The following is a 27,536-nucleotide window of genomic DNA, read 5'->3' on the forward strand; positions in this document are numbered from 1 at the left end:
GCAGGAGAACGGCGTAAACCTAGGCGGCGGAGCTTGCAGTGAGCTGAGATCCGGCCATTGCACTCCAGCCTGGGCGACAGAGCGAGACTCCGTCTCAAAAAAACAACAACAACAACAAAAAAAACAAATCTTTCCCTGTCCCTTCCTTCCCCCTGCACTTCCCAGCCCCCAGTATCATCTGTTCTATTTTTTATTTCTATGAAATCAATTTTTTTAAAGCGTCCACATATGAGTGAGAACACGCAGTGTTTAAATTTCTGTTCGTGGCTTAAGTCAGTTAACGTGTCCTCCAATTCCGTCCATGTTGCTGCAAATGACAGGATTTTGTTCCTTTTAATGGCTAAATAGTATTCATTTGTGTATATACACCTCATTTCCTTTATTCATCTGTTGTTGGACACCTAGATTGATTTCCTATTTTGGTTACTATAAGCAGTGCTGCATTAAATATGGGGGTGCATAAATATGGAGTGCGGACGTCTCTTGGAAATACTGATTTCCTTTTTTTTTTTTTTTTTCCTAAATCAGCTTCCTTATGTTGAATTATGTCCTTTCCTTCGGATAAATGTCTATGGCTGTGTTTTTAACCACAATATTATGCTTTCTTTCTCAAGGATTTTGGACTTTATCTTGTAGATGATGTGGAGCCATTAAAAAATGTTGAGGAGAGGACTGGCAAAATCTGGGTTTTTAGAAAATTTGAAAGTTTCCTACTGGCAGCAGTGTGGAAAACGGACTGGACCGGGGAGAATGACCTCTTCTAAAAGAAAATGTGAGCCTGGCGCGGTGGCTCACGCCTGTAATCCCAGCACTTTGGGAGGCCGAAGCGCGCGGATCACCTGAGGTTAGGAGTTTGAGACCAGCCTGGCCAACATGGTGAAAGCCGTTTCTATTAAAAATACAAAAATTAGCTGGGCATGGTGGCGGGCGCCTGTAATCCCAGCTACTCGGGGAGAATTGCTTCAGCCCGGGAGAGGGAGGTTGCAGTGAGCCGAGATCGTGCCACTGCACTCCAGTCTGGCGACAGAGCGACCCTACGAAAAAAATACATATATGTGTGTGTGTGTGTATATATATATATTAAAAACAAAAATAAATAAAAGAAAATGTGTTGACTTAGGTTTATGCGGGTCGTCGTGCCACCAAGTGGACTCATTGAGCACTAGGGCAAGCGGCCTAGAGGTTCCGCGCAGGAGTAGGAGAGGCTGAAGAGTAAAGAGGGTTTAGAAGGTGGGAGTAGGAGTCTCTCGACACTCTGTTACTTCTGCCTGTAAACGCCCGACTTCCGCCGCTGGTGTCCACCCGCAGGTAGCGGTGTCGAGCGTCGAGCTCCCAGAAGCGAGCTGGTGAGGGGCTGCAGGTGGCGGAGCAGTCTCCTTAGGCGGTATGAGTTTGGCTGGGGGCCGGGCACCCCGGAAGACCGCTGGGAACCGGCTTTCCGGGCTTCTGGAGGCAGAGGAGGAAGATGAGTTCTACCAGACGACTTATGGAGGTTTCACAGAGGCAAGATCCGAGCCTGGGAAAAGGGAGGGGAGGAAGCGAAGAGGAGCCCTGGAGGGAGGATCTCCGGACAAAGAAGAAGAAGGCGGGGAATAGAGCGGAGCTCTGGGAGCTGATACCCTAGATGGGTGCGGTGAATCGGAGCCGGGGGGCGGGGCGGGGCGGGGGGACGGATAGTGTGGAGTCCTACAAGGGAGACCTCTGGATGGGGTCAAAGGGGCATGAGACGGAGAAGCTTTGCGGAGGCACTCCAGAGAACGGCAGAAACCTACCGCATACTTGCGTAGTTCCATCTCTCACTGTACTTCTGACCTCCAGCATACGTCAGGCACACAGATAGTAGTAGTCAGTCGCTGGATGTATACTTGTTGGCCCACTGCCGGATTATTCACCTGAGACATGGAAAGGAACTGCTCCAAAGGTAGAGATTAGCCCACTCCTTTTTCAGCTTTCAAGTCTCAATGTATATGTTTTCTCAGGAAGATAATCCTTCCTTGACTATCCTAACAAGTGTCCCCATTTATTTCTCCCACAGAACATATTTCAGTTTGTAATTAGATTCGGTTTGCTTACTTGCTTATGTTTTCCTATTGCATTGTAAACTGTATAAAGTTAGGGATGGTCTGTTTTGTTCAACATTATGTGTGAGGTGTCCGGACTGGGCTGCCACTTGCTAAATTTTTTTAGTTGAATCTACCCGTTTCTTAAATGTGTTGAATACCCAGTGCATGCCATCGGTGATAGGTTGTATTGGGCTCTAGGGAAACCGAGAATATTAAAAACAGTGCTCTGTCCTTACATACTCCATGCCCCAGTGGGGTAACTGGTTGGGTTAACAGTTAAAATACTGTGTGATAGGAAGGGCACAGTGGCTCACGCATGTAATCCCAGCACTTTGGAAGGCCAAGGCAGGTAGATCACAAGGTCAGGAGATCAAGACCATCCTGGCCAACATGGTAAAACCCCAGTCTCTACTAAAAATACAAAAATTAGCCAGGCGTGGTGGCGTGCGCCTATAGTCCCAGCTACTCAGGAGGCTGAGGCAGAGAATCGCTTGAACCTGGGAGGAGGAGGTTGCAGTGAGCCGAAATCATACCACTGCACTCCAGCCTGGGCGACAGAGCAGGACTCTGTCTCAAAAACAAACAAAATGTGTGATAAGGACTAAAACAAGGTGTAAGATATAAGATAGAGTGTTAAGGTAATACATCTGAACCAAAGCTGTTGATCAGGATAGGCATCCCTGGAGGGATGATGTTTAAGCTGAGGACAGTTTGAAAAGTAGACCTTAGCTTGATGAAAAGTGGGAGAAGGAGAAAGGTAGTCCACAGAGCAGATCGGGGAGAGTATGTAAAGACGTTGAGATCCTGGTCTAGGACCTGCAAGTCTACTTTCATTCTCCAGAGCATGAAGGAGACTAAAGATTGATAAGCCTGGAGGGAGTAGGCATGGGCCAGATCATTAGGGCCTTGTGAGCCATGTTAAGGAGTTTTGCTGTTCATCCAGAGGACTGAGAAGAGTCATCCGAGTTCCACGATAAAATTTGTACTTTAGAAAGATTACTTACTCTGTAATGAGAATGGCTTGAAGGCGGCATGGCAGTAGAGAAACAGAAAGATTGAAGATAAATTAAGGAATAGAACCCACAGGATTTAGGGGCTGAGTGTGGTGGCTCACGCCTGTAATCCCAGCACTTTGGGAGGCTGAGGCGGGTGGATCACAAGGTCAGGAGTTCGAGACCAGCCTGACCAACATGGTGCAACCCTGTCCCTACTAAACATACAAAAAATTAGCTGGGCGTGGTGGCACGCGCCTGTAATCCCAGCTACTAGCTTGAACCTGGGAGGCGGAGGTTTCAGTGGATCACTCCACTGCACTCCAGCCTGGGCGACAGTGAGACTCCGTTTAAAAACAAAAACAAAAACAAAAAACCCCACATCACTGAGTCATTACTGACACAGCCCTGACCAACTAGTTTAAAATAGAACTTTCTCATCCCTCCTCTAAGGCCATTTTCCTATTTCTGTCATTTTACGACTCGTTATTTAATATGTACCCTTCATGCTTCCAACAAGGATTTAAGGAGGCTTACAATATAAACAAAAAGTAGAAACGGTAAAAATAGAGACAGATCAGAAGTAATTGTACCAGGAACCTCTGCTAAAATGGTAATAGCAATTGATATTAAATTTAGCTGTGAGCTTCCTGGTAGCCAAACCTTGTATTTCTTTTTTTAGTAAGAAAGAAGCATACAAGTTGTTCAAGAGAGACAAACTTATTCAGTCTTAAATCCTAGGGAGCATTTATCATTATATCCTTATATTATAAAAAGTAACGGTTTTCGTAGATGATATACAAACATTCTCTTATCTAGTGATGTGTATTAATGACTCAATAAAAGGCAAAGGAATGGTAGTAATTTAGTGCAAGTATTTTGATTGGGCACTAAGCTAATGTGTGGTTGATCTACTACCCTCCGGTGATATGGCTTAATACCAGATTAAGGCTGAGGGGATTAATGTGTTCCCAGGCTGTCTTTTACAGGCATCAATTGGGAGGAAATGATGGTCATCAGTGCAAAATTGAACTCTGGCTGGTTTGGAGGGTCAACCATCTGTGTTATTTGCTTGCTTTGGCATCATGTGTACCAAGATTAGCCCTTTAGTCTGCATCACTGATTGAAGAGAGAGCCACATGTGTGAGGTGTCACCCAGCCCAGTTGACTCCCTCTCCCTCAACTGACTTTTTTCCCTTTTCTTTCTAATATGGCTGCCATTCTAGCCCTAAACAGTATCACCTCAGGTCTAGGCTGTACTTCACATTCTCTACTCAGGCCATCTAACTGCCTCCAGAGCTCTCTGAAATACCCCTTGTACATACTGTTACCCCTCCCCTATATCTTCGGTGGCTCTCCGTTATCCATAGTAGCAGTACTCAGCTGTTTTTCTGTCCCAACACATCTGAGGAATGACACATATTTCTCTCAGTAACTTTAGTTTACATAAACAATGATTATCAATGGTCGGACAAATAAGGAGATGGAGGGGATTGAGAATTATTGGCCTGCAGGTTAAAATTGTGTTTATTAGTGTGACATTTAAGTTTCTCCATAAATGGAATGCAGGAATGCAAACTTCTTTTCTTTTTTTTTTTTTTGAGACGGAGTCTCGCTCTGCTGCCCAGGCTGGAGTGCAGTGGCGCGATATCAGCTCACTGCAAGCTCCACCTCCCGGGTTCACGCCATTCTCCTGCCTCAGCCTCCTGAGTAGCTGGGACTACAGGCATCTGCCACCACGCTTGGCTATTTTTTTCTATTTTTAGTAGAGATGGGGTTTCACCGTGTTAGCCAGGATGGTCTCGATCTCCTGACCTCATGATCCACCCGCCTCGGCCTCCCAAAGTGCAGGGATTACAGGCATGAGCCACTGCGCCCAGCCGCAACCTTCTTTTCAAATCATATAGTCCTACAGTGCAATCAGTGTTGGAAGGAGGCAGTGCTGGAGCGAAACACAGTTGGCTAACAAGGTTTCTTGATAGAGAAAAGTTTTACTTAGATCTAAATCTTTATTCCATAAACATGCTGTACACATTACCATTTCTGCGCCTTTGTTTCTGCTATTTCATCGCCCATGATTCCTTCTTCCCTCTTGACTGTCTAAATACTAACAGTGTTTTCAACCATAGTTTAACTCCTCTTCATGCCTTTTTTTTTTTTTTGAGATAGTGTCTCGCCCTGTCGCCCAGGCTGGAGTGCAGTGGCACTATCTCAGCTCACTGCAACCTATGCCTCCTGGGTTCAGGTGATTCTCCTGCCTCAGCCTCCCAAGTAGCTGGGACTACAGGTGTGCATCACCATGCCCAGCTAATTTTTGTATTTTTAGTAGAGCCAGGGTTTCACCATGTTGGCCAGGCTGATCTCGAACTCTTGGCCTCAAGTGATCTGCCCACCTCAGCCACCCAAAATGCTGGGATTACAGGCATGAGCCACCGTGCCTGGCCAAGACCCACATCTCAAAAAAAAAAAAAAAAAGTAAGATTATGTTATCCCCTTTACTGTAAGCCCCTGAAAGTAGAGACCAAACCATATCCTTTTGTTTCCCAGTACTTAACACAGTGTGTTGCAGGTAAAGCGCTATCAATTAATGTTGGAAGGAGGTGGTACTGGAGCCAAAGGCCATTAGCTAGAAAGTTTTCTTGCTTGAAGAAAATGAAGGACTGGATTAGGAAGGAGAGTAGGGCAACCCTTATCAAGAAAGTTGAGAGATTCTGTTCTTCCTGAAGGGTCATTAAGGCTTCCATTGCCAGCCAACCCTCATCTCCCTGTGTCCTTAGGAATCCGGAGATGATGAGTATCAAGGGGACCAGTCAGATACAGAGGACGAAGTGGACTCTGACTTTGATATTGATGAAGGGGATGAACCATCCAGCGATGGAGAAGCAGAAGAGCCAAGAAGGAAGCGCCGAGTAGTCACCAAGGCCTATAAGGTACAGGAGGAGTCCTAGTTTTCTTGGATTTCCTCAATTCCTATTCCCTCTTTCATCAGGTCCCAGTACTCCCTTTGCCACTTCCATTTCTGGCAATGCTAGTTTTCTCTCATTGAGATCCTCATATTTCTCCTTACTTCTTCTGTTCCCTGGTATCTGATTCCAATCTGTCCTCAGGAGCCTCTCAAGAGCTTAAGGCCTCGAAAGGTCAACACCCCGGCTGGTAGCTCTCAAAAGGCCCGAGAAGAGAAGGCACTACTGCCACTAGAACTACAAGATGACGGCTCTGACAGTGAGTAGGGATGTTTGGGTCAATTGGGAAAATTGGAATATGATGATACAATATCATATCAGTGTTAAATTTACTGATGTTGCTGGGTGCAGTGGCTCACGCCTATAATCCCATCACTTTGGGAGGCCAAGGCGGGCGGATCACCTGAGGTCAGGAGTTCGAGACCAGCCTGGCCAAGATGGTGAAATTCCATCTCTACTAAAAATACAAAAATTAGGCAGGTGTGGTGGTGGGCCCCTGTAATCCCAGCTACTTGGGAGGCTGAGGCAGGAGAATTGCTTGAACCTGGGAGGCAGGGGTTACAGTGAGCCAAGACCACACCATTGCACTGCAGCCTGGGCAACAAGAGCAAAACTCCGTCTCAAAAAAAAAAAAAGAAAAAGAAAAAAATTTACTGATGTTGATAACTTACTATGGATAGGAAAATCCTCATTCTTAGGAAATACACACTGAAATATTTAGGGATAAAGGCCATGATGTTTACAACTTTAGTTATCTAATTTAGATCATTCAGAAAAAAACCACACATACAAAATGCAAAAGGGCCAAAATATTACCAATAGGTGATGGGGTAAAAGATACATGAGTATTCCTTGTACTATTCTTGCAACTTTGTAGGTTTGAAATTATTTTGAGGCCAGGCATGGTGGCTCACGCCTGTAATCCCAGCATTTTGGGAGGCCGAGGCAGGTGGATCTTGAGGTCAGGAGTTTGAGACCATCCTGGCTAACATGGTGAAACCCCATCTCTACTACAAATACAAAAAATTAGCTGGACATGGTGGCATGTGCCTGTAGTCCCAGCTGCTCGGGAATCTGAGGCAGGAGAATCGTTTGAACCCGGGAGGCAGAGGTTGGAGTGAGCCGAGATTGTGCCACTGCACTCCAACCTGGGCGACAGAGCGAGATTCTATCTCAAAAAAAAAAAAAAAAAAAAAAAGAAAGGATTTCTGGCCGGGCGCAGTGGCTCACGCCCATAATGCCAGCACTTTCGGAGGCCAAGGCGGGCAGATCACGAGGTCAGGAGATCGAGACCATCCTGGCTAACACAGTGAAACCCCGTCTCTACTAAAAACATGAAAAAATTAGCCGGGCATGGTGGCGGGTGCCTGTAATCCCAGCTACTCGGGAGGCTGAGGCAGGAGAATGGCGTGAACGTGGGAGGCGGAGCTTGCAGTGAGCTGAGATTGTGCCACTGCACTCCAGCCTGGGTGACAGAGCGAGACTCTGTCTCAAAAAAAAAAAGGAAATTATTTCCAAACACAAAATTTAAAAATAAATAAATAAAATAGGTGGACATGGGGGCTGGGCGTGGTGGCTCACGCCTGTAATCCCAGCACTTTGGGAGGCCAAGGCGGGCAGATCACGAGGTCAGGAGATCGAGACCATCCTGGCTAACACGGTGAAACCCCGTCTCTACTAAAAATACAAAAAATTAGCCGGGCGTGGTGGCGGGTGCCTATAGTCCCAGCTACTCAGGAGGCTGAGGCAGGAGAATGGCGTGAACCCGGGAGGCGGAGCTTGCAGTGAGCCGAGATCGTGCCACTGCACTGCAGCCTGGGCGACAGAGCGAGACTCCATCTCAAAAAATAATAATAAAAATAAATAAATAAATAAAATAGGTGGACGTAAATTCAAAGATTTCTTCTTATCTCACTCTCTTCCAGGTAGGAAGTCCATGCGTCAGTCTACAGCTGAGCATACACGACAAACGTTCCTTCGGGTACAGGAGAGGCAGGGCCAGTCAAGACGGCGAAAGGGGCCCCACTGTGAGCGGCCACTAACCCAGGAGGAGCTGCTCCGGGAGGCCAAGATCACAGAAGAGCTTAATTTACGTTCACTGGGTCAGTCTGTGGTTTCAGAAAAAGTGGGTAGAGGGGCTGAGGGGCATGAGAAAAACCATGAGACCTGAAGAACCAAAGAATTGGAGAGATGGAAATTTGGGATGAGAGAATCAGAAGGAAGAAATGGCAGAGAGTAGATGATTAGGTGCAAAGGTCTAGGCAGTTATGAGCACTCTGAAGAACAAGCTAAGGTACTTTGGTGTAAAATAAGAGTTGTATAGAACTGAGGTCAAATCCTGGTTCTGCTATTCACTTGCTTTCAGACTGTAGGTAAATTACTTTACTTATTCACATTTTGCTTTTCTTGTTTATAAAATAGGGTGTACACCTAATGACTCAGGGAATTTAGGCAGGAGTATTGCTTAAGGTCAGGAGTTCACAACCAGCCTGGACAACATAGTGAGACCCCATCTCTTTAAAAAAAAAAAGCAGGGGGTGATAATGTTGACTTTAATGATAATCATGAGAATGTAAAGTCAGCAGATTAGTCCTTCATGAGATAAATTGCTTTAAAAATCTCTTCATTTTATGGTATTGCTTTAAAAATCTCTCCAGTTTGGGCCAAGCGTGGTGGCTTATACCTGTAATCCCAGCACTTTGGGAGGCCAAGATGGGTGGATCACCTGCAGTTGGGAGTTCCAGACCAGCCTGGCCAACATGATGAAACCCTGTCTCTACTAAAAATACAAAAATTAGCTGGGCGTGGTGGCACATGTCTGTAATCCCAGGTACTTGGGAGGCTGAGGCAAGAGAATCATTTGAACCTGGGAGGTGGATGGAAATTGCAGTGAGCCGAGATCATACCCCTGCACTCCAGCTAGGGCTACAGAGCGATACTCCGTCTCAAAAAAAACAAAACAAAACAAAAAAAAACCTCGGCCGGGTGCAGTGGCTCACGCCTGTAATCCCAGCACTTTGGGAGGCCAAGGCAGGCGAATCACAAGGTCAGAAGATCGAGGCCATCCTGGCTAACATAGTGAAACCCCGTCTCTACTAAAAATACAAAAAAATTAGCCAGGTGTGGTGGTGGGCACCTGTAGTCCCAGCTACTCGGGAGGCTGAGGCAGGAGAATGGCATGAACCTGGGAGGCGGAGCTTGCAGTGAGCCGAGATCGCGCCACTGCACTCCAGCCTGGGCAACAGAGCGAGACTCCGTCTCAAAAAAAAACAAAAACCTCTCCAGTTTATAGGCATAGAACCATGTACAGTATTATATTATACAAAAATATATACTTCTTTATAGAGTAGTAAGAGTCTCATATCATGAAAGGTACATGAGAAATTGAGGGACCAGCAGATTCATACCTCCTGGTACATACTTTCTGGGTGAAATAGCATGTGGAATCACCTACAGTATTTAATATGTTTTCTTTCTCTTTTTTTGTTTTTGACACGGAGTCTCTCTCTGTCGCCCAGGCTGGAGTGCAGTGGCGCGATCTTGGCTCACTGCAACCTCCGCCTCCCGGCTTCAAGCGATTCTCCTGCCTCAGCCCCCCGAGTAGCTGGGACTACAGGTGCATGCCCCTACGTCCGGCTAATTTTTTGTATTTTTAGTAGAGACGGGGTTTCATCGTGTTAGCCCGGATGGTCTCTATCTCCCGATCTCATGATCTGCCTGCCTCAGCCTCCCAAAGTGCTAGAATTACAGGCGTGAGCCATCGTGCCTGGCTATTTTTCTCTTTCTGAATCTCCTTTTTATTGTTGTTCTCTCTCTCTTTTTTTTTTTCTTTTTGGCCAACCATACATAATTGAATATGCATAAGCCAGATGTAATTTCCCAGAAGTGGGAGATTATTTACCTGGAATATCTGGGACCCATCCCATTCCAGATTAATAATAGTTTTTTTTTTTTTTTTTTTTAGGCAGAGTCTCGCTCTGTCGCCCAGGCTGGAGTGCAGTGGCGCGATCTCGGCTCACTGCAAGCTCCACCTCCCGGGTTCACACCATTCTCCTGCCTCAGCCTCCCGAGTAGCTGGGACTACAGGTGCCCGCCACCGCGCCCGGTTAATTTTTTGTATTTTTAGTAGAGACAGGGTTTCACCGTGTTGGCCAGGATGGTCTCGATCTCCTGACCTCGTGATCCGCCCGCCTCAGCCTCCCAAAGTGCGGGGATTACAGGCGTGAGCCACCACGCCCGGCCTAATAATAGTTTTGCAATTTAGATAACTTCGCTGGGCATGGGTGTGGTGGCTCACAAGCAACAAGGTCACCTTGATGTTACTGTAGTTACAGTCTGCATCCTTTGTCCACATTGATTGGTTTGGACTACCGTAAGGAGAATGACTCCTAGGTTTTCCGTGTCAGTAACTGGCTTAGGAGACCCTTAAGGAGGAGCAAGTTCAGTGGGGAAAAAATAAATTTATTTTTGAACATGTTGAATTTAAGGAGTTTGTGAGCAATTCATGCAGTGATGAGAGGTCAGTTAAATATGCAAATCTGGTGTTCCAATAAGAGATCTGGGCTGAAAATATAAATTCGGAAGTCTTTAGAATATGGATGGTAATTAACAATATTGGAGTGCATCTGAGCATGCAGGGAGAAAGCACAGAGTGAGAAAACAGAGGCCTGATAGAGTCCTGCAGACACTAAAGCGTGATAGTTTCATACAAGAGGAGGAGCTTTGAAAAGAGCCTGGAAGTGACCAACGAGTTGGAGAAACCCAGGAGAGTTTGTGTTAAAAATGCCAGGAAAGAGAATGCCTCGAGAGAGTGACTACTGATTGCTGCTGAGATGATGATTAATAGAACTGAGAAGTGCCCATTGGTTTCGGTGAGATAGAGGTCAGACATGACCTTAGCACTTATTGGCGACCAAGCCATATCGAAGTATATTGGGGAGCAAAACTTTGCAAGCTTGGCTATGAAGGGTGGAAGAGGGAATAGAAGCTACAGAGGGGCCTGAGATTAAGGTAAAGTTGTTTTTATTTTATTTGAAGATAATTAGAAACTATATCTTTCATGAGAAACAACTGAGTTTAAAGAAAGAGAAGAAAGAAAGGTTATTAATAGTGTAGGTTTTTGGAGATGGGAGGCAAGGCTGGGAGATAGAGCAGCATGGTGGAGGAATTGGCCTCAGATGGGGGAGGTGAGAAAGAAAGTGTGGTGGCCGGGTACAGTGGCTCACACCTGTAATCCCAGCACTTTGGGAGGCCATGGCAGGCAGATCATCTGAGGTCAGGAGTTCGAGACCAGCCTGACCAACATGGAGAAACCCCATCTCCACTAAAAATACAAAATATTAGCTGAGTGTGGTGGTACATGCCTGTAATCCCAGCTACTTGGGAGGTTAAGGCAGGAGAATCACTTGAACCCGGGAGGCAGAGGTTGCGGTGAGCCGAGATCGTGCCATTGCATTCTAGCCTGGGTAACAAGAGCAAAACTCTGTCTCAAAAAAAAAAAAAAAAAAAAAGAAAGTGTGGCTTAGCCGAGTGCAGTGGCTCATGCCTGTAATCCCAGCAATTTGGGAGGCCAAGGAAGGAGGATTGCTTGAGCCCAGGAGTTCAAGACCAGCCTGGGCAACATAGTGAGACCCTGTCTCTATTTTAAAATGTGGCTTACAGTTGTAGGTTTGTAATCCAAAGGGAGGGCATTGCAGTGGTTCTCACCTGATGTCTTTTTCATTATGCGGCGCCATCTGTCAAACATTAGGGATACAGCTGGAAGCTTGATGAGACTGAGGAGCATTTAAAATAGTTACTGATGTGGGATATCGAGCAGTATTGAGGGACCTGCTGAAGACTAGGACCATGAATGAATTTATGGTGGTTGCAGTCTGTGCTGTTATTTTTCTCCAGTAGCACTCAGCAGTCCAGATCAGGGCAAGGGAATTATTGACAGGAGAGTGACTGAAGTGATTGAAATAATACAGTGAGCAACCTAAGCATGCTTTAAAAAGGAAAATGTGGCCCGGCGCAATGGCCTACACCTGTAATCCCAGCACTTTGGGAGGCCGAGGCGGACGGATCATGGGGTAAGGAGTTCGAGACCAGCCTGGCCAACATGGAGAAACCCCATCTCTACTAAACATACAAAAAATTAGCCAGGCGTGGTGGTGTGCACCTGTTGTCCTGGCTACTTGGGGGGCTGAGAATCACTGAGGAGAACCACTTAAACCCGGGAGGCGGAGGTTGCAGTGAGTGGAGATTGCGTCACTGCACTCCAGCCTGGGCAAGAGAGTGAGACTCAAAAAAAAATAAAAGTAAAGTGACAAGGAAAAGAAGGTTGTTAGAGATGAGGTGATAAATTGTGGCCATGCAGTGTTGAAGGGGCTACCCATGAGCACTTCAAAGTCACCAGGGTGACCCTAAGATGATAGGAATTAGGGTAGAGACGAAGAGTAGAAACCACTGCCAAAGTCTTCATTGAGGGAGGGAGTGACCATGATTAGGAAGGACAGAAGTTAATCTAGACTCTTGGCACAGGTCTCAAAAGAGAAAGGAGTTTTGCTTGTAGGCAGAAAAGTAGTGATCTGAAAGCTACAGGGTGGGACCCAGTAGGACATAGGTATATCCTGTAGGGATGAAGAGAATGAGCAACCTCCACCAGAGGGCTGCAGAGAGGAGTGGTGGCCTCAGTGAATGACCAGGTTTCTGGTAAGGCAAATCATGGAAGGAATGCTGAGTGAGGAGCTCGAGGATATAGATGAGTTGGCAGATTACAGAGCATGAATTCCAGAGGGTGTAGGCAAGTGTTTGAAAGTAGAGGGGTTGGGCCAGGTGTGGTAGCTCAGGCCTGATATCCCAGCACTTTGGGAGGCTGAGGCAGGCGGATCACGAGGTCAAGAGATCGAGACCATCCTGGCCAACATGGTGAAACCCCGTCTCTACTAAAAATACAAAAATTAGCTGGGCGTGGTGGCGCGCGCCTGTAGTCCCTGCTACTCAGGAGGCTACTCAGGAAGAATTGCTTGAACCTGGGAGGGGGAGGTTGCAGGGAGCTGTGATCACGCCACTGCACTCCAGGCTGGTGACAGAGCGAGACTCTGTCTCAAAAAAAAAAAAAAGAAGAAGAAAGTAGAGGGGTTGGAAGATTGGCTCAAGGGAAAGAAGGCAGTATTATCAAACAGTTCAAGTGCAAGAGAGGTTCAGTCATTGGAAGGGTTTCCAGAGTACTCTTCTTTTTTTGTTTTTTTGTTTTTTGTTTTGTTTTGTTTTGTTTTGTTTTGTTTTTGAGACGGAGTCTCGCTCTGTCGCCCAAGCTGGAGTGCAGTGGCCGGATCTCAGCTCACTGCAAGCTCCGCCGCCCGAGTTTACACCATTCTCCTGCCTCAGCCTCCCGAGTAGCTGGGACTATAGGCGCCTGCCACCTCGCCCGGCTAGTTTTTTGTATTTTTTAGTAGAGACGGGGTTTCACCGTGTTAGCCAGGATGGTCTTGATCTCCTGACCTCATGATCCGCCCATCTCGACCTCCCAAAGTGCTGGGATTACAGGCTTGAGCCACCGCGCCCGGCCATACTCTTCTTTTTTTGAGATGGAGTCTCACTCTTTCGCCCAGGCTGGAGTGCAGTGGCACAATTTCGGCTCACTGCAACCTCCGCCTCCCAGGTTCAAGTGATTCTCCTGCCTCAGCCTCCCAAGTAGCTGGGATTACAGGCGCCTGTCACCACACCCGGCTAATTTTTTGTATTTTTAGTAGAGACGGAGTTTCAGCACGTTAGCCTGGATGGTCTCAATCTCCTGACCTCGTGATCATCTGCCTTGGCCTCCCAAATTGCTGGGATTACAGGCGTGAGCCACTGTGCCTAGCCTCTTTTTTTAATTTAATTTTATTTTTTTAATTTTTTTTGAGACAGAGTCTCACTCTGTCGCCTGTGCTGGAGTGCAGTGGCACAATCTCAGCTCACTGCAACCTCCGCCTCCTGGGTTCAAGCGATTCTCCTGCTTAAGCCTCCAGAGTACCTGGGACTACAGGTGCGCGCCACCACGCCCAGCTAATTTTTTGTATTTTTAGTAGAGATGAGGTTTCACTATGTTGGCCAGAATGGTCTTGATCTCCTGACCTCATAATCTACGCACCTTGGCCTCCCAAAGTGCTGGGATTACAGGTGTGAGCCACCATGTCCGGCCCGTTTTTTTTTAATTTTTACAATTTTTTTTATTTTTTTGAGACAGAGTTTTGCACTTGTTGCCCACGTTGGAGTGCAATAGTGCAATCTCACTTCAACCTCTGCCTCCCAGGTTCAAGCAATTCTTCTGTCTTAGCCTCCCAAGTAGCTGGGATTGCAGTCATGTGCCACCACACCCGGATAGTTTTTGTATTCTTAGTAGAGACGGGGTTTCACCATGTTGGTCAGGCTGGTCTCGAACTCCTGACCTTCAGCTGATCCACCCACCTTGGACTCCCAAAGTGCTGGGATTACAGGCGTGAGCCACTGTGCCCAGCCTTGATTCATTTATTCATTAACAAATATTTAATGAGTTCCTGTAATATGCAGAATGCTGTATCACCCTGATAATATTTGGGCAATATGAGTTATAGTCACTGCCCTTAAGGAGGAGACATATACACCAATAGTGCATTGCCACAGAGCAGTGTCACGGAGACCAGGCAGGTAACATGAAGTGTGCAGCCAGCCAGAGGGATGGTGGTGAACTGGAGAGGAGTGCCTGAAAGGAGGAACAGTTACTCAGCTCAGCTAATTGCTCCCCTGTAAGAATACAGACCCAGGGTGGCCAGATTTTCTTGTTGTTTAAGAGCGACCAGAAATCTCTATAGTTAAATATAATTTCCTACTTTATTAATTTTTGTTTTTGGAGATAGGATCTCACTCTGTTGCCTAGGCTGGAGTGCAGTGGTGCCATCTCAGCTCACTGCAGCCCCCACCTCCCGGGCTCAAGCAATCTTTCCACCTCAGCCTCCCAAGTAGCTGGGATTGCAGGCATGTGCCAGCACACCCAGCTATGGGGGTGAATTGACAGGGCATTTGTAGAGGAGATTTTGGTATCTGGGAAAGCAAATAAGCTCTTCATCAAAGCGTACCTTCCAACTCTGAGGTAGTATAGAGGGCCCAGGTATACTTGAGAAATGAGCAGAGAGGATGTCAAGAAAAAACTTATAAGCAGAAAACTTACAAAATGGGAGGTGCCAGAGGGCCTTAGGGGATTTCCATAGTTCTCTCTGGTAGTTGGCAGTGACTAGATAGCCAGGAAGATAATTGAGAGATCGTGGGACAGAACTGGGATGTGGGAAAAAGGGGCATTCTGATCATCCCCTCATTTCTTCCTTTGACCCTAAAGAGACATATGAGCGGCTTGAGGCTGACAAAAAGAAGCAGGTTCATAAGAAGCGGAAGTGCCCTGGGCCCATAATCACCTATCATTCAGTGACAGTGCCACTTGTTGGGGAGCCGGGTCCCAAGGAAGAGAATATTGACATAGAAGGGTGAGTGAATCTCCAGAAAAGAGATTGTGTGTTCAGCTCGTGTTCTCTTAGCCCCATTTTGCTTGCTTGTCTCACACAGCTCTCCTTAACACTTGGAGATTTCTTTCAGATTCCTCACTCCCTTCAGCTCATTTTCTTTTTTTTTTTTTTTTTTTTTGAGGCAGGGTGTCACTCTGTCGCCCAGGCTGGAATGCAGTAGTGCAGGCTCGGCTCACTGCAACCACCATCTCCTGTGCTGAAGCAATCCTCCCACCTTAGCCTCCCAGGTAGCTGGGAGTACAGCCACACACGCTAATTTTTGTATTTTTTGTAGAGACAGGGTTTTGCTGTGTTGCCCAGGGTTAAAGTAATCCTCCCGCCTCATTTTCCTAAAATGCTGGGATTAGAGGTGTGAGCCACCGCACCCAGCCCAGCTTATTTCTCTCTTTTTTTTTTTTTTTTTGAGACGGAGTCTCGCTCTGCCGCCCAGGCTGGAGTGCAGTGGCCAGATCTCAGCTCACTGCAAGCTCCGCCTCCCAGGTTCACGCCATTCTCCTGCCTCAGCCTCCCGAGTAGCTGGGATACAGGCGCCCGCCACCTCGCCTAGCTAGTTTTTTGTATTTTTTAGTAGAGACAGGGTTTCACCATGTTAGCCAGGATGGTCTCGATCTCCTGACCTCGTGATCCACCCGTCTCGGCCTCCCAAAGTGCTGGGATTACAGGCTTGAGCCACCACGCCTGGACTATTTCTTTCTTATTCCTTTTTCTTTTAGCTTCTCTCTTCTCTTTCCTGTTTTTCCTTCTAGCCTAGCTTTTTTTCCCATCAATCACTTAGTAGCTTCCTCAGAATGTTCCCAACACCCTGCTTCCTTTTTCTCTTTCCTCACATCTGGTTTCCTTCTTTCTTTTCTTTTTTCTTTTTTTTTTTTTTTTTGAGATGGAGTCTCCCTCTGTCACCCAGGCTGGAGCGTAATGGCACGATCTCGGCTCACTGCATCCTCTGCCTCCTGGCTTCAAGCAATTCTCCTGCCTCAACCTCCTGAGTAGCTGGGATTATAGGCGCCCAGCACCACGCCCGGCTAATTTTTGTATTTTTAGTACAGACGGGGTTTCACCGTGTTGGCCAGGCTGGTCTCGAACTCCTGACCTCGTCATCTGCCTGCCTTGGCCTCCCAAAGTGCTGGGATTACAGGCGTGAGCCACTGCACCCAGCCTGATTTCCTTCTTTCTGTATCTGTTATCTTCTCTCCTCAGCTCTTTGTGCTTTTTTGTCTTTTGTCTTCAGACTTGATCCTGCTCCCTCAGCGTCTGCATTGACTCCTCATGCTGGGACGGGACCCGTCAACGCCCCTGCTCGCTGCTCACGTACCTTCATCACTTTTAGTGATGATGCAACTTTCGAGGAGTGGTTCCCCCAAGGGCGGCCCCCAAAAGTCCCTGTTCGGGAGGTCTGTCCAGTGACCCATCGTCCAGCCCTATACCGGGACCCTGTTACAGACATACCCTACGCCACTGCTCGAGCCTTCAAGATCATTCGCGAGGCCTACAAGAAGTACATTACTGCCCATGGACTGCCACCCACTGCCTCAGCCCTGGGCCCCGGCCCGCCACCTCCTGAGCCCCTCCCTGGCTCTGGGCCCCGAGCCTTGCGCCAGAAAATTGTCATTAAATGAAGAGACGTCTAGTCCTCATAAACTTCTTTCCTGCCCTGATTGGGGCTCTTGCTGTTCCATCTCCTCTCCCTGCTTCTCCCCTTTGTCACCTCTGATCTTTGCCCTATCTTTTCTCTATTTCTTTCTCTTTTTCCCCTAGTTCTTACAGGTTTCGTTGTGTTTTTTAATCTAATAAAATAGAAAGATCCCTTTGTCTGGTGTCCAGTCTAGGTTTGGGAGCAAGAAGTATTTATGAATACCTGAATATATTTGGGTCTTTATTTGATAGCATTTATTATGAGCTGTCCTTTCTAAATTGTATTCATTCCTCCAGCTAAATTATAAACATCTGAAAATTGCACACCAAAATACATCCTTATATTGACCTTCATATCACTTTACACTCACTCTTTTGAATACAACAGGCACCAAATGAGGAGGAACTGGCTGATTCTAGTCGAACTCCGAGGTCTCGGACTGGGGCTTGTATGAAGGGAAGTGGAGGAGATGCCATGGCTGTTAATGACCACTAGAGGCTCTCAGGGCTGGGCAGGGTATGGGGGCTGTGTATATGTGATCTCCCACTACCCCCCACCTGGCCAGAGCTAAAATAATAAAATGCTGAGCTCACTGTTCCCCCACCCTCTCCCCCGGCACTGGGCTCCTCCTGCTGCTGGGACGGTGCTCTAGTAGAACAGACAGACCTACTGACACGGGAGGTGAGAAGGGAGGTGGCCACCAGAACTGGTAGGTGGGGGAGACAGGGGGCTTATGGATGAGAGCCCGGTGGGAGGTGGGGGGAGAAGAGTGGCTCCTATGTGGAATGATGTGGAGTGTGTCCCTGTCTCTGTTACTCTGTATATTTCTGCCACTGTGCCGTCCTACCCCTTAACTGTATATAGTTTACATTGTCGATGTGAGTGTCTCACATACTTTCTGGATCTTTCATATTCAGCATAGTGTGTATGTATAGCTCCTTGTGTATATCTTATATTGTACAAAATTGTGTGAGTTTAATATTCCCACTGTTTTTAAAGAAACTTTACTCCATTTACACCTATTGGTCTAGTGTCACCTTCCTGTCCAAAGCAAGGGACAGATTATGGGGACTCAGTCCCTTCTCCAGAGGCCTTACTACCCTTCCCCCAACCTGGAAGTTCCCCAACAGCTCCGAGCCCTTGTTTTCCCTTAAGATTTAAAATTTTAGCAAACACAGAAAATGAAATCTTGATGCCCCACAATAAAAAGGGAAATGAGAATGGGGTAAGAGACTGTCTCTTCCCTTTACACCCATTTTCCTTGCTTTTTTAAATCCAGTTTAGGAAAAAGCCTGGATTATGAGGAGGAGAGGAGGAATTTCCCTGAAACTCTCTATTCCCCCGCCCCTCGCCCCCTTTCAATAGGAACTGGGCATGGGACCAGCTGTGTTGGCAGGGCTTCCAGCAGCTGTGTTAGGGCAAAGGCACTGACAAGTGAGGTTATAGGGGAGGGGTGCTGCCAGGATTTCTCTATCATACTATGGGAAGACAAACCCAGCTTAGATGTCTGGGATCCTCATCCAGGGTGGCTGGAAGCTGGGGAAGCAGAAAGGAGACTCTAGTTCTAACTCTAAACAACCTAATCTTCTCCAACTTCCCATCTTCAACTAGATTTCTAATCTCCAAGAAATTCAATTCAATGTTCTGCCCCCTGGCTGGTCTCTTTGTGTCCCTGCTGTGCCCCTGTCCATCTTACCATTGTCCATCCTTTTGTTCCATGTTCCCCAGGCTTTGTGAGTGCCACACAGTGGGGAGGGGGTGGGGGCCACCATGTCATCATATCAGAAGGAACTGGAGAAATACAGAGACATAGATGAAGATGAGATCCTAAGGACCTTGAGCCCCGAGGAGCTAGAGCAGCTGGACTGCGAGCTACAGGAGATGGACCCTGAGGTAAGGGCTCTAGCACAGGGAACCAGGGGCAGTCCCAGGCATTTGGGAACGGTGTTGGGCTCTGGGTGGCTGAGAATAGGGTTTGCTACAGGACCTAGAGGCCTAAGAAGGCCAGGGGAAAGGTGTCTGGAGATGTTTTAGGGAGCCCTAGCAGTACCTAGGTCAGAGGGGAGGTCTGACTTGCTCCCCAAAACTCATCCCTAAGAACATGCTCCTGCCAGCTGGACTGAGACAACGTGACCAGACAAAGAAGAGCCCAACGGGGCCACTGGACCGAGAGGCCCTTTTGCAGTACTTGGAGCAGCAGGCACTAGAAGTCAAAGAGCGTGATGACTTGGTGCCCTTCACAGGCGAGAAGAAGGGTATGGGGACCCTGACATCCATGCCTCCTCGTAGAACCCAAGTGGCTATGCTGTCTCTCACTTGTCCCCCACTCCAGCTTTCCTCTCACCTTCCAGCTCCTAGTTGCCTAGGGACTCAGATGCCCTGACACTTAAATGCCAGCTTGCACTCTTCAGTTCTTGAGAGATCAGGGGACTAGGAGTCCTGAGCTTGTACAGGATTCAGGCTTTCCAATGTCCCCTCGTGACCCAGCATTCTACCTCCTGGAGAAGGAAAGAAACCTGGAGGCCAGGATCTTGGGAGAAATTACCTCTACCTGAACCATCCTTCATCTCCCTATCAGGGAAACCCTATATTCAGCCCAAGAGGGAAATTCCAGCAGAGGAGCAGATCACCCTGGAGCCTGAGCTGGAGGAGGCACTGGCACATGCCACAGATGCTGAAATGTGTGACATCGCAGGTGGGTAGCTGTGGGAAGTTGAGGGTGACAGGATCAGGGGCAGGCGGATCCTAGTCATGACATGGGATTAGTGAGGAAGGGCCTCAACCAGAATGTGGATGTCTAAGAAAGCCTCAAGCAGTAGTTTCAAGCTTTTCTTCTTTGTTTATATATTTATTCATTTTTAAATTTAATAACACCTCAAGAGCAATTTTACAGGGATTGTAAAAGCAAATAAAAGTGGAACCATTGGGCTGGGCACGGTGGCTCACACCTGTAACCTCAGCACTTGGGAGGATGAGGTGGGCAGATTGCCTGAGCTCGGGAGTTCAAGACCAACCTGGGCAACACAGTGAAACCCCGTCTCTATTAAAATACAAAAAATTAGCCAGGCGTGGCAACATGCGCCTGTAGTCCCAGCTACCTGGGAGGCTGAGGCAGGAGAATTGCTTGAACCTGGGAGGTGGAGGTGGCAGTGAGCCAAGATCATACCACTGCACTCCAGCCTGGGGGACAGAGCAAGACTGTCTCAAAAAACAAAACAAAACAAAACAAAACAAGTGGAACCATTCTGGCTGAAAAAGGAGAGTCACTACAGACTCCCTTACCCTCTAGTGGCTCCTAAGGGACCTTCCCTTAGCCCTTTCTCAATGTTTTAGAAACTACTGCCTTCAGAAGTTTATGGAAAGGACCCCTGGGGCTGAGAGAGGGTAGGGAACTTCTTTGACAAAGTGTAAGTGGTCAGGCTTTAAAAATGCAGCAGATTCAGAAAGAGGTAGGAGGGAGGCTTGGAACAGGTTCCTTCTCATTCCCTGTGACCCCTCTGCTTACCCTCTCCAGCAATTCTGGACATGTACACACTGATGAGCAACAAGCAATACTATGATGCCCTCTGCAGCGGAGAAATCTGCAATACCGAAGGCATTAGTAGTGAGTGTGTTTGGGGAGCATGGTCTCCAGGGCTCTGGGCAGGCAGTCCTAGTGTCTGGGAGAAGGTAGAAAAGGGTGAAACTGATGATTCTGGGAGAGAACATGCTGCATGAGTGATAAGAAAACCTGTGGAGTGCCAGGCGTGGTGGCTCATGCCTGTAATCCCAGCATTTAGGGAGGCTGAGGAGGGTGGATCACTTGAGGTCAGGAGTTCGAGACCAGCCTGGCCAACATGGTGTCTCTACTAAAAATACAAAAATTAGCCAGGTGCACACCTGTAATCCCAGCTATTATACTTGGGAAGCTGAGGCACAAGAATTGCTTGAACCCGGGAGGTCAAGGCTGCTGTGAACTGAGATTGTGCCACTGCATTCCAGCCTAGGTGGATAGAGCGAAAAAACCAATGGGGAGGAGATTGTGGGGAACATGTTGGGTTCCCTTCCTGCCCTCACTCACCAGGTGTGGTACAGCCTGACAAGTATAAGCCAGTGCCGGATGAACCCCCAAATCCCACAAACATTGAGGAGATACTAAAGAGGGTCCGAAGCAATGACAAAGAGCTGGAGGAGGTGAACCTGAATAATATACAGGTATTTGACTTGCATCCTCCAAACCGTAACTCTGGATAACCACTGACATCCAAGAGTCCCTTAGCCCACCATCTCCTATTCTCCTCTGGTAGGACATCCCAATACCCATGCTAAGTGAGCTGTGTGAAGCAATGAAAGCAAATACCTATGTGCGGAGCTTCAGTCTGGTAGCCACGAGGAGTGGTGACCCCATCGCCAATGTAAGGCTAGTCGACATCCCCAGCCTTCTTCCACATCTTACATGCACCCCTTGCATGGCTGTCATAAAGGGTTTTGCTAGGGAGTGCTATTCTCATCATGCCTTCTTAGGGCAGCCCTCATGGAGACTCCTACCTTCAGTGCCATGGTTCCTAACTCTCAACCCTCTCTAACACCCCCAGTCCTACTGCACATTCATCTCCCTGCTTTCCCCTGCTATCCACCCTGCTTTCTGTATCCCTCTAGCTCCATTTATAGCTCCTCAAGGACTCTTCTCAAAGAGCTGTGTTTCCCTCTTGCTCCTGTTCTTTCTTTCCTCAGTCATCTGTGAAACTGTTCCCTAATCCTAACCCAAGTCCCTACTACCCAGGCAGTGGCTGATATGTTGCGTGAGAATCGTAGCCTCCAGAGCCTAAACATCGAATCCAACTTCATTAGCAGCACAGGACTCATGGCTGTGCTGAAGGCAGTTCGGGAAAATGCCACACTCACTGAGCTCCGTGTAGACAATCAGGTCAGCCTTCCCTTCCCCTGATGTTAGCATTCAGTCTCATTGAGGAGTCTCCTCCCTGAGCCAGCCACTGGGGCAGCTATCTTATTTAATCTTGTTTGAATTCTCCTCTTCATTATCTCTATGAGGGAAGCCAAGTCAGCATCTCTCTTCAACCACTGTGGAGAAACAAGCTTCTTTGACCTCCCAAAGGGATCTGTGGTCTGGGATGGTAAACAGCCCAGAGAGGGTGACGGTCAGCTTTTGCCTCTCCCTCCCCCAGCGCCAGTGGCCTGGTGATGCAGTGGAGATGGAGATGGCCACCGTGCTAGAGCAGTGTCCCTCTATTGTCCGCTTTGGCTACCACTTCACGCAGCAGGGGCCGCGAGCTCGGGCAGCCCAGGCCATGACCCGAAACAATGAACTACGTGAGTAACTGCAGACATGATGTGTGGAGTGGGCAGGGAAGTGCAGAAATTGGTGGATCCTCCTGAAAGCAGACCTAATGACTAATAGCCCAGCGTGCTACCAAAGAGCTATTCACATGAGAAGTTCAAATCCCAAGAGTGATCAGAAAGTAGACAGAAAACTCCCCCTGCCCCAAATATGGACGAGTAGAGAGGTAGAAAGGATACTAGAGATAACAATACTTGTTTAGAGGTATTGTAATTTTATTTGTGGTGTGGTTTCTTGTTTTGTTTCGTTAATGTGGGATGGGCCTGTAAGGTGGCCTAAGACACTACCAATTTATGAGTTTGGCTAAGGGACTGGAAAGGAGAAGAGTGCCTTTGCAGAAAGCAGTAGCTGGAACAAACACTTATGTTTAATATTCCTCCTTTACAGGTCGCCAGCAAAAGAAGAGATAATACTGCATTTCCCTTTACCAACTAGAGCTGGGAGCACTAGACACTTAAATTCTCATCTGTCCTCCTTTCCTGTAAATAAAAGCCCTTATATCCATTTTGCCTGCCTCCTTCCTTGGACTTTGGGGTGAGAATCTTGGCGCTAACCCCCAAGGGTTACTGCCAGTTCACCAGGGGATTATTTATACTCTGGGGATCAGCAGGCAGAGAGGTTCAGGTTACTAGGAGGAGGTGGGGGAGCTCCCTCCCTTGGTGTTCCCCATAACCCTGCCAACGCCTTTCAACTCTTCTACTTTCACAGGGAACTTAGCCGCAGCCCTGTTTCCAGATGTAGCCAGGTCCCTCCAGTGCCTACCCACAGTCCTCATGTGGTTTGAAGGGGGAAAGGACTTTGAGTGGTAGTGGAGAAGGAGGCAGACAACATGAAGGGCAAAGACCTCTTTTTGACAGTCTTATTAATAGGGCACCAGGCTGATGCAGCTGACGCTTGGCATGGCTTTGGTAGAAGGTGGGGGAGGGGCTAGAAGTATGGAGAGCTGTGGCTGGGCGCGGTGGCTCACGCCTGTAATCCCAGCACTTTGGGAGGCCGAGGCGGGCGTATCACAAGGTCAGGAGATCGAGACCAACCTGGCTAACACAGTGAAACACCGTCTGTACTAAAAATACAAAAAATTAACCGGGTGTGGTGGTGCGCACCTGTAGTCCCAGCTACTCAGGGGGCTAAGACAGGAGAATGGCGTGAACCTGGGAGGCGGAGCTTGCAGTGAGCCAAGATCGGGCCACTGCACTCCAGCCTGGGCGACAGAGCAAGACTCTGCCTCAAAAAAAAAAAAAAAAAAAAAAAGTATGGAGAGCTGTGTACATGGCAGGAAAGGAGTAGTTGGATTGAGAATGAACAGATCTGAAATCCTGAGATCTGACAAGGAACCAGACTTAAGGAAAGTTAAGTTCTCAGCACCCATTGCAGTGTATTTGTGAATGAATGGGAAAAGGGTGTCAGTCCAAGGGGAGATCAGGTGGTTCCTCCTCATCAGAGTCAAACTCAACATTTTCATCTTTTACCCATCGACCTCGTCCATCTGGGATCCATCCTGAGCTGGAAACATCAGAGAAAATAGCATCGATTAGGAAAGAGGCTTATTAAGAAGTTAGTGGTGAGCTCACACCTGTAATCCCAGCACTTTGGGAGGCCAAGGTGGGTGGATCACTTGAGGTCAGGAGTTCAAGACCAGCATGACCAACATGGTGAAACCCTGTCTCTACCAAAAAAAAAAAGTTAGTGGTGAGAAAAAATTGAGAGCCATGTAAATTGGGTGGATAAAACAAAACGAAACCAAAGATAAAAAACAACAATAGGAGGCCGGGTATGGTGGCTCACGCCTGTAATCCTAGCACTTTGGGAGGCCAAGGCAGGTGGATCACCTGAGGTCGGGAGTTCAAGATCAGCCTGATCAACACGGAGAAACCCCGTCTCTACTAAAAATATAAAATTAGCTGGGCATGCCTATAATCCCAGCTACTTGGGAGGCTGAGGCAAGAGAATCGCTTGAACCCCGGAGGCGGAGGTTGTGGTGAGCCAAGATTGTGTCATTGCACTCCAGCCTGGGGAACACACAAAACTCTGTCTCAAAAAAAAAAAAAAAAAAAAAAAATGGGGGGCGGGCACGGTGGCTCACGCCTGTAATCCCAGCACTTTGGGAGGCCGAGGTGGGTGGATCACAAGGTCAGGAGATTGAGACCATCCTCACCAACGTAGTGAAACCCCGCCTCTACTAAAATACAAAAAATAAGCCAGGCATGGTGGCACATGCTTGTAATCCCAGCTACTCGAGAGGTTGAGGCAGGGGAATCGCTTGAACCTGGGAGGCGGAGGTTGCAGTGAGCTGAGATGAGATCACACCACTGCACTCCAGCCTGGTGACAGAGCGAGACTCCGTCTCAAAAAAAAAAAAAAAAAAAAAAAAAAAAGCTTTGAAACAAGAAGGGTCAGAGAGAAAAGAAAATCTGAGGAAACTGATTAGGCACACTCACCTTCGAAGGGTGAGATAATGGTCCAGGGCTCGTCTTCTTGTGGGGCTCATGGGTGCAGGGGCTGAGACAGTTGCTGACTCCTCGGCCTGTGGGCCAGCCCCAGGTTCAGGTTCCCTACTGATCTTCCCGCTTTGGAGTTCGACCTCTGAGGGTGGCACAGGAGAAAGGGAGACAGAGGGACCAGGGGCTTCTGGTCTAGGTAGAGAAGAATAGTCTGTAAAAGCAGTAAGGGAAAGGGCCAACTCTCCTATGACTCCCAACCTCTTAAAACAGTGTTTCTTAAACTATATTTTTCAAGATATTAGTAAGTTCTGCATACAAAGGATTTTAGAATCATGAATTTGGGAAAGGCTAGCTTTAAATTTTACAAGTTTTTTTTTTAATTCTTAAGACTTTGTATAGCTTTTAAAACTGTTACTCTTTTTTTTTTTTTTTTTTTTCTGAGATGGAGTCTTGCTCTGTCACCCAGGCTGGGGTGCAGTGGCCAGATCTCAGCTCACTGCAAGCTCCGCCTCCCGGGTTTACGCCATTCTCCTGCCTCAGCCTCCCGAGTAGCTGGGATACAGGCGCCCGCCACCTCACCCGGCTAGTTTTTTGTATTTTTTAGTAGAGACGGGGTTTCACCGTGTTAGCCAGGATGGTCTCGATCTTCTGACCTCGCGATCCACCCGTCTCGGCCTCCCAAAGTGCTGGGATTACAGGCTTGAGCCACTGCGCCCGGCCTAAAACTGTTACTCTTCAAGTAGAATTACAAAGTGCCATTTCCCAAACTTTATTTAAAAATCACAAAATTCTCCTTTTCTTTTTCTTTTGAGATGGAGTCTCACTCTGTCACCTAGGCTGGAGTGAAGTGGTATGATCCTGGCTCACAGCAACCTCTGCCTCCCGGATTCAAGCAATTCTTCCACCTCGGCCTCTTGAGTGGCTGGGATTACAGGCACACACCACACACCCAGCTAATTTTTTATATTTTTGGTAGAGACGGGGTTTCACCATGTTGGCCAGGCTGGTCTTGAACTCCTGATCTCAAGTGATCCACCGCCTAAGCCTCCAAAAGTGCTGGGATTACCGGTGTGAGCCACCGTGCCCGGCCAAAATTCTCCTTTTCTTGAAACACTAAGTAACATCTCCAGAACGCTAGTATTCCTCAGAATACAGACTGGAAAACACTTTCAGAGCCCTCTATCTCCTTCCGAGCCTTCCTACCTCTGGCTTTCCCCTCCCATACCTGTACTTCCGGCGGCAGCAACTGTTATAGTGGGGAGCTCTGTGCAGAGCACTCTGGGTGATAAGTCGTGTCTGGGTTAGCAGAGGAGCCTGGTAAGAAGATGGGAGACAGAGTCAGAGCCTTCAGCCCTCTGCCCTTCCAGCCTGGTGTGTGCAGCAGGGTCTTGCCTAGAACACACTCTCCACTCTCTGATTACCTCAGCTTTGGTTTCTTCCCTCCTCAATTCATTCTGATGTCTTGGATTCTGCTTCCTTTCCTTTCCCGGCTGCTTCTTGCCATAGAAAAGCTGCAAGCCTGAAGAGAAAGGGAAACAGAATTAAAAGCATAGCACCAAGGCTGGTGTGCAGAGATTTCGATTTATTCCCCATCCCCTGTCTTCCCCCGAACTTACTGGACAGATGTTTCTTGCCTGCACGGTGGGCAGTCAGCATGGCCAGGGTGTCCAGTACCGGTCGATGGGGGCAGATGGCACAAGCAAAGCTGAGCAGGGGTAGAGAAGAGGATAACTGGTCCAGGGGAAGAGGGTTGGGCCTGTCCCTGCCGTAAGTCCCACCCTGTCCTAGCAGTCTTTGCAAAACCCAACTCCCTGGTGACCCAATCTCCACTTCTTCCAGTCCTCACTAGCCGCCAAAGAATCCTAGATACTTCTGCTGTCCTAATTAATAACAAAAGTTTGTTGAAGCCGGGCGTGGTGGCGTGCGCCTGTAATCCCAGCTAATCGCGACGCTGAGAAGGCAGGATCACTTGAGCCCTAGAGTTCAAGGACAGCCTGGGCAACACAGCTATTGAGCCTCTAACCGCAAAACCCTCAGGCTTGAGCCACTCCTCGCTCTTACCGTCCATCCCGAAGCATCAGCGCCTCATCCTCTGGGATGTAACTGGCGAGGAGGTCCCCGACTCTTCTTTTCTGCAGGGAGTAGGGGAAGAAATCCGGACGGATCAGCAGGATAGGAGAGAGGGATGGAAGTTAAATGATAGAAATGAGGAGTCAAACGGAATAAGGACATAAGGACCCTGGGGAGAACAGCGATCATAGACCGAAAAAGGAGTCACTACACAGCTCTAAGTCGCCTGGTTCTCTCCTGCACCCCCGAGTTGTTGCCAGAGCAATGAAACAAAGCTCCTTCCCAACCTTCAGAGAGCGACTGAAGAGGCTGCAGATCCTCTCCGCTCACGCTTACTTTGAGCACATTGAGTTGACTCCAATCGTCTCCTTCCCTCTTGAAAGACATCACGACTGTGAGTCCCAGAAGTGATAAATTTTCTTGTTCCGGTTTCGCCACTCCTCTAGGCCACCGTAGCAAGAGCGGGACAGCGCCTTCTCTTTTCTCTTTGTCTTCCTGTCGGCCCCCGTACTTCCGGG

General features: G+C 48.0%; 3 protein-coding genes and 1 long non-coding RNA gene across 9 annotated transcripts; 2 read left to right on the forward strand and 2 right to left on the reverse strand.

The window, feature by feature from the left end:
• The first annotated feature begins 1,310 nt into the window (after window positions 1-1,310).
• On the forward strand, window positions 1,311-17,344 carry VPS72 (vacuolar protein sorting 72 homolog). 4 transcript variants are annotated; one of them, XM_077990368.1, is made up of 7 exons: window positions 1,311-1,503; window positions 5,833-5,985; window positions 6,163-6,277; window positions 7,944-8,120; window positions 15,356-15,500; window positions 15,889-15,890; window positions 16,734-17,344. In XM_077990368.1, exons 1-7 carry the CDS (start codon window positions 1,387-1,389, stop codon window positions 17,150-17,152), a joined length of 1,128 nt encoding a protein of 375 aa, XP_077846494.1. In that variant the 5' UTR covers window positions 1,311-1,386; the 3' UTR covers window positions 17,153-17,344.
• On the reverse strand, window positions 2,840-5,293 carry LOC144331464 (uncharacterized). Its single transcript, XR_013398532.1, has 2 exons — window positions 4,883-5,293; window positions 2,840-3,179 (listed from the first exon to the last, which is right to left on the reverse strand). It is a non-coding gene; the product is annotated as an uncharacterized LOC144331464 (long non-coding RNA).
• Window positions 17,345-17,731: 387 nt separating the features above from the next.
• On the forward strand, window positions 17,732-23,011 carry TMOD4 (tropomodulin 4). 2 transcript variants are annotated; one of them, XM_015151950.3, is made up of 10 exons: window positions 17,732-17,850; window positions 18,898-19,062; window positions 19,268-19,424; window positions 19,748-19,864; window positions 20,684-20,773; window positions 21,233-21,363; window positions 21,456-21,563; window positions 21,932-22,075; window positions 22,335-22,479; window positions 22,895-23,011. In XM_015151950.3, the coding sequence occupies exons 2-10, from the start codon at window positions 18,940-18,942 to the stop codon at window positions 22,915-22,917; spliced, it is 1,038 nt and encodes a 345-aa protein (XP_015007436.1). In that variant the 5' UTR covers window positions 17,732-17,850; window positions 18,898-18,939; the 3' UTR covers window positions 22,918-23,011. The 2 variants fall into 2 exon arrangements, with proteins under 2 accessions (XP_015007436.1, XP_001104793.1); XM_001104793.4 differs by having other exon boundaries at window positions 17,733-17,878.
• SCNM1 (sodium channel modifier 1) lies at window positions 22,702-27,519 on the reverse strand. Of its 2 annotated transcripts, none has more exons than XM_015150826.3 (7): window positions 27,306-27,414; window positions 27,010-27,080; window positions 26,565-26,653; window positions 26,370-26,467; window positions 26,174-26,262; window positions 24,946-25,140; window positions 22,702-24,010 (listed from the first exon to the last, which is right to left on the reverse strand). In XM_015150826.3, exons 2-7 carry the CDS (start codon window positions 27,024-27,026, stop codon window positions 23,911-23,913), a joined length of 588 nt encoding a protein of 195 aa, XP_015006312.1. In that variant the 5' UTR covers window positions 27,027-27,080; window positions 27,306-27,414; the 3' UTR covers window positions 22,702-23,910. The 2 variants fall into 2 exon arrangements, with proteins under 2 accessions (XP_015006312.1, NP_001244641.1); NM_001257712.2 differs by having other exon boundaries at window positions 23,860-24,010; window positions 27,355-27,519.
• Window positions 27,520-27,536: the final 17 nt, after the last annotated feature.

Source organism: Macaca mulatta, chromosome 1 (assembly GCF_049350105.2).
Source record: "Macaca mulatta isolate MMU2019108-1 chromosome 1, T2T-MMU8v2.0, whole genome shotgun sequence".
In the NCBI taxonomy this organism is placed as follows: Eukaryota; Metazoa; Chordata; class Mammalia; order Primates; family Cercopithecidae; genus Macaca; species Macaca mulatta.

Coding starts and splice junctions, on each gene's coding strand:
- VPS72 (XM_077990368.1), top strand. CDS start 1,387: ATGAGTTTGGCTGGGGGCCGGGCACCCCGGAAGACCGCTGGGAACCGG. Junction 1,504..5,832: donor CTTATGGAGGTTTCACAGAG/GCAAGATCCGAG, acceptor CTGTGTCCTTAG/GAATCCGGAGATGATGAGTA. Junction 6,278..7,943: donor ACAAGATGACGGCTCTGACA/GTGAGTAGGGAT, acceptor ACTCTCTTCCAG/GTAGGAAGTCCATGCGTCAG.
- SCNM1 (NM_001257712.2), bottom strand. CDS start 27,405: ATGTCTTTCAAGAGGGAAGGAGACGATTGGAGTCAACTCAATGTGCTC. Junction 26,263..26,369: donor GGGAAGAAACCAAAGCTGAG/GTAATCAGAGAG, acceptor TCTTCTTACCAG/GCTCCTCTGCTAACCCAGAC. Junction 24,011..24,945: donor CATTATCTCACCCTTCGAAG/GTGAGTGTGCCT, acceptor TGATGTTTCCAG/CTCAGGATGGATCCCAGATG.
- TMOD4 (XM_015151950.3), top strand. CDS start 18,940: ATGTCATCATATCAGAAGGAACTGGAGAAATACAGAGACATAGATGAA. Junction 19,063..19,267: donor TACAGGAGATGGACCCTGAG/GTAAGGGCTCTA, acceptor CTCATCCCTAAG/AACATGCTCCTGCCAGCTGG. Junction 19,865..20,683: donor TGAAATGTGTGACATCGCAG/GTGGGTAGCTGT, acceptor TACCCTCTCCAG/CAATTCTGGACATGTACACA.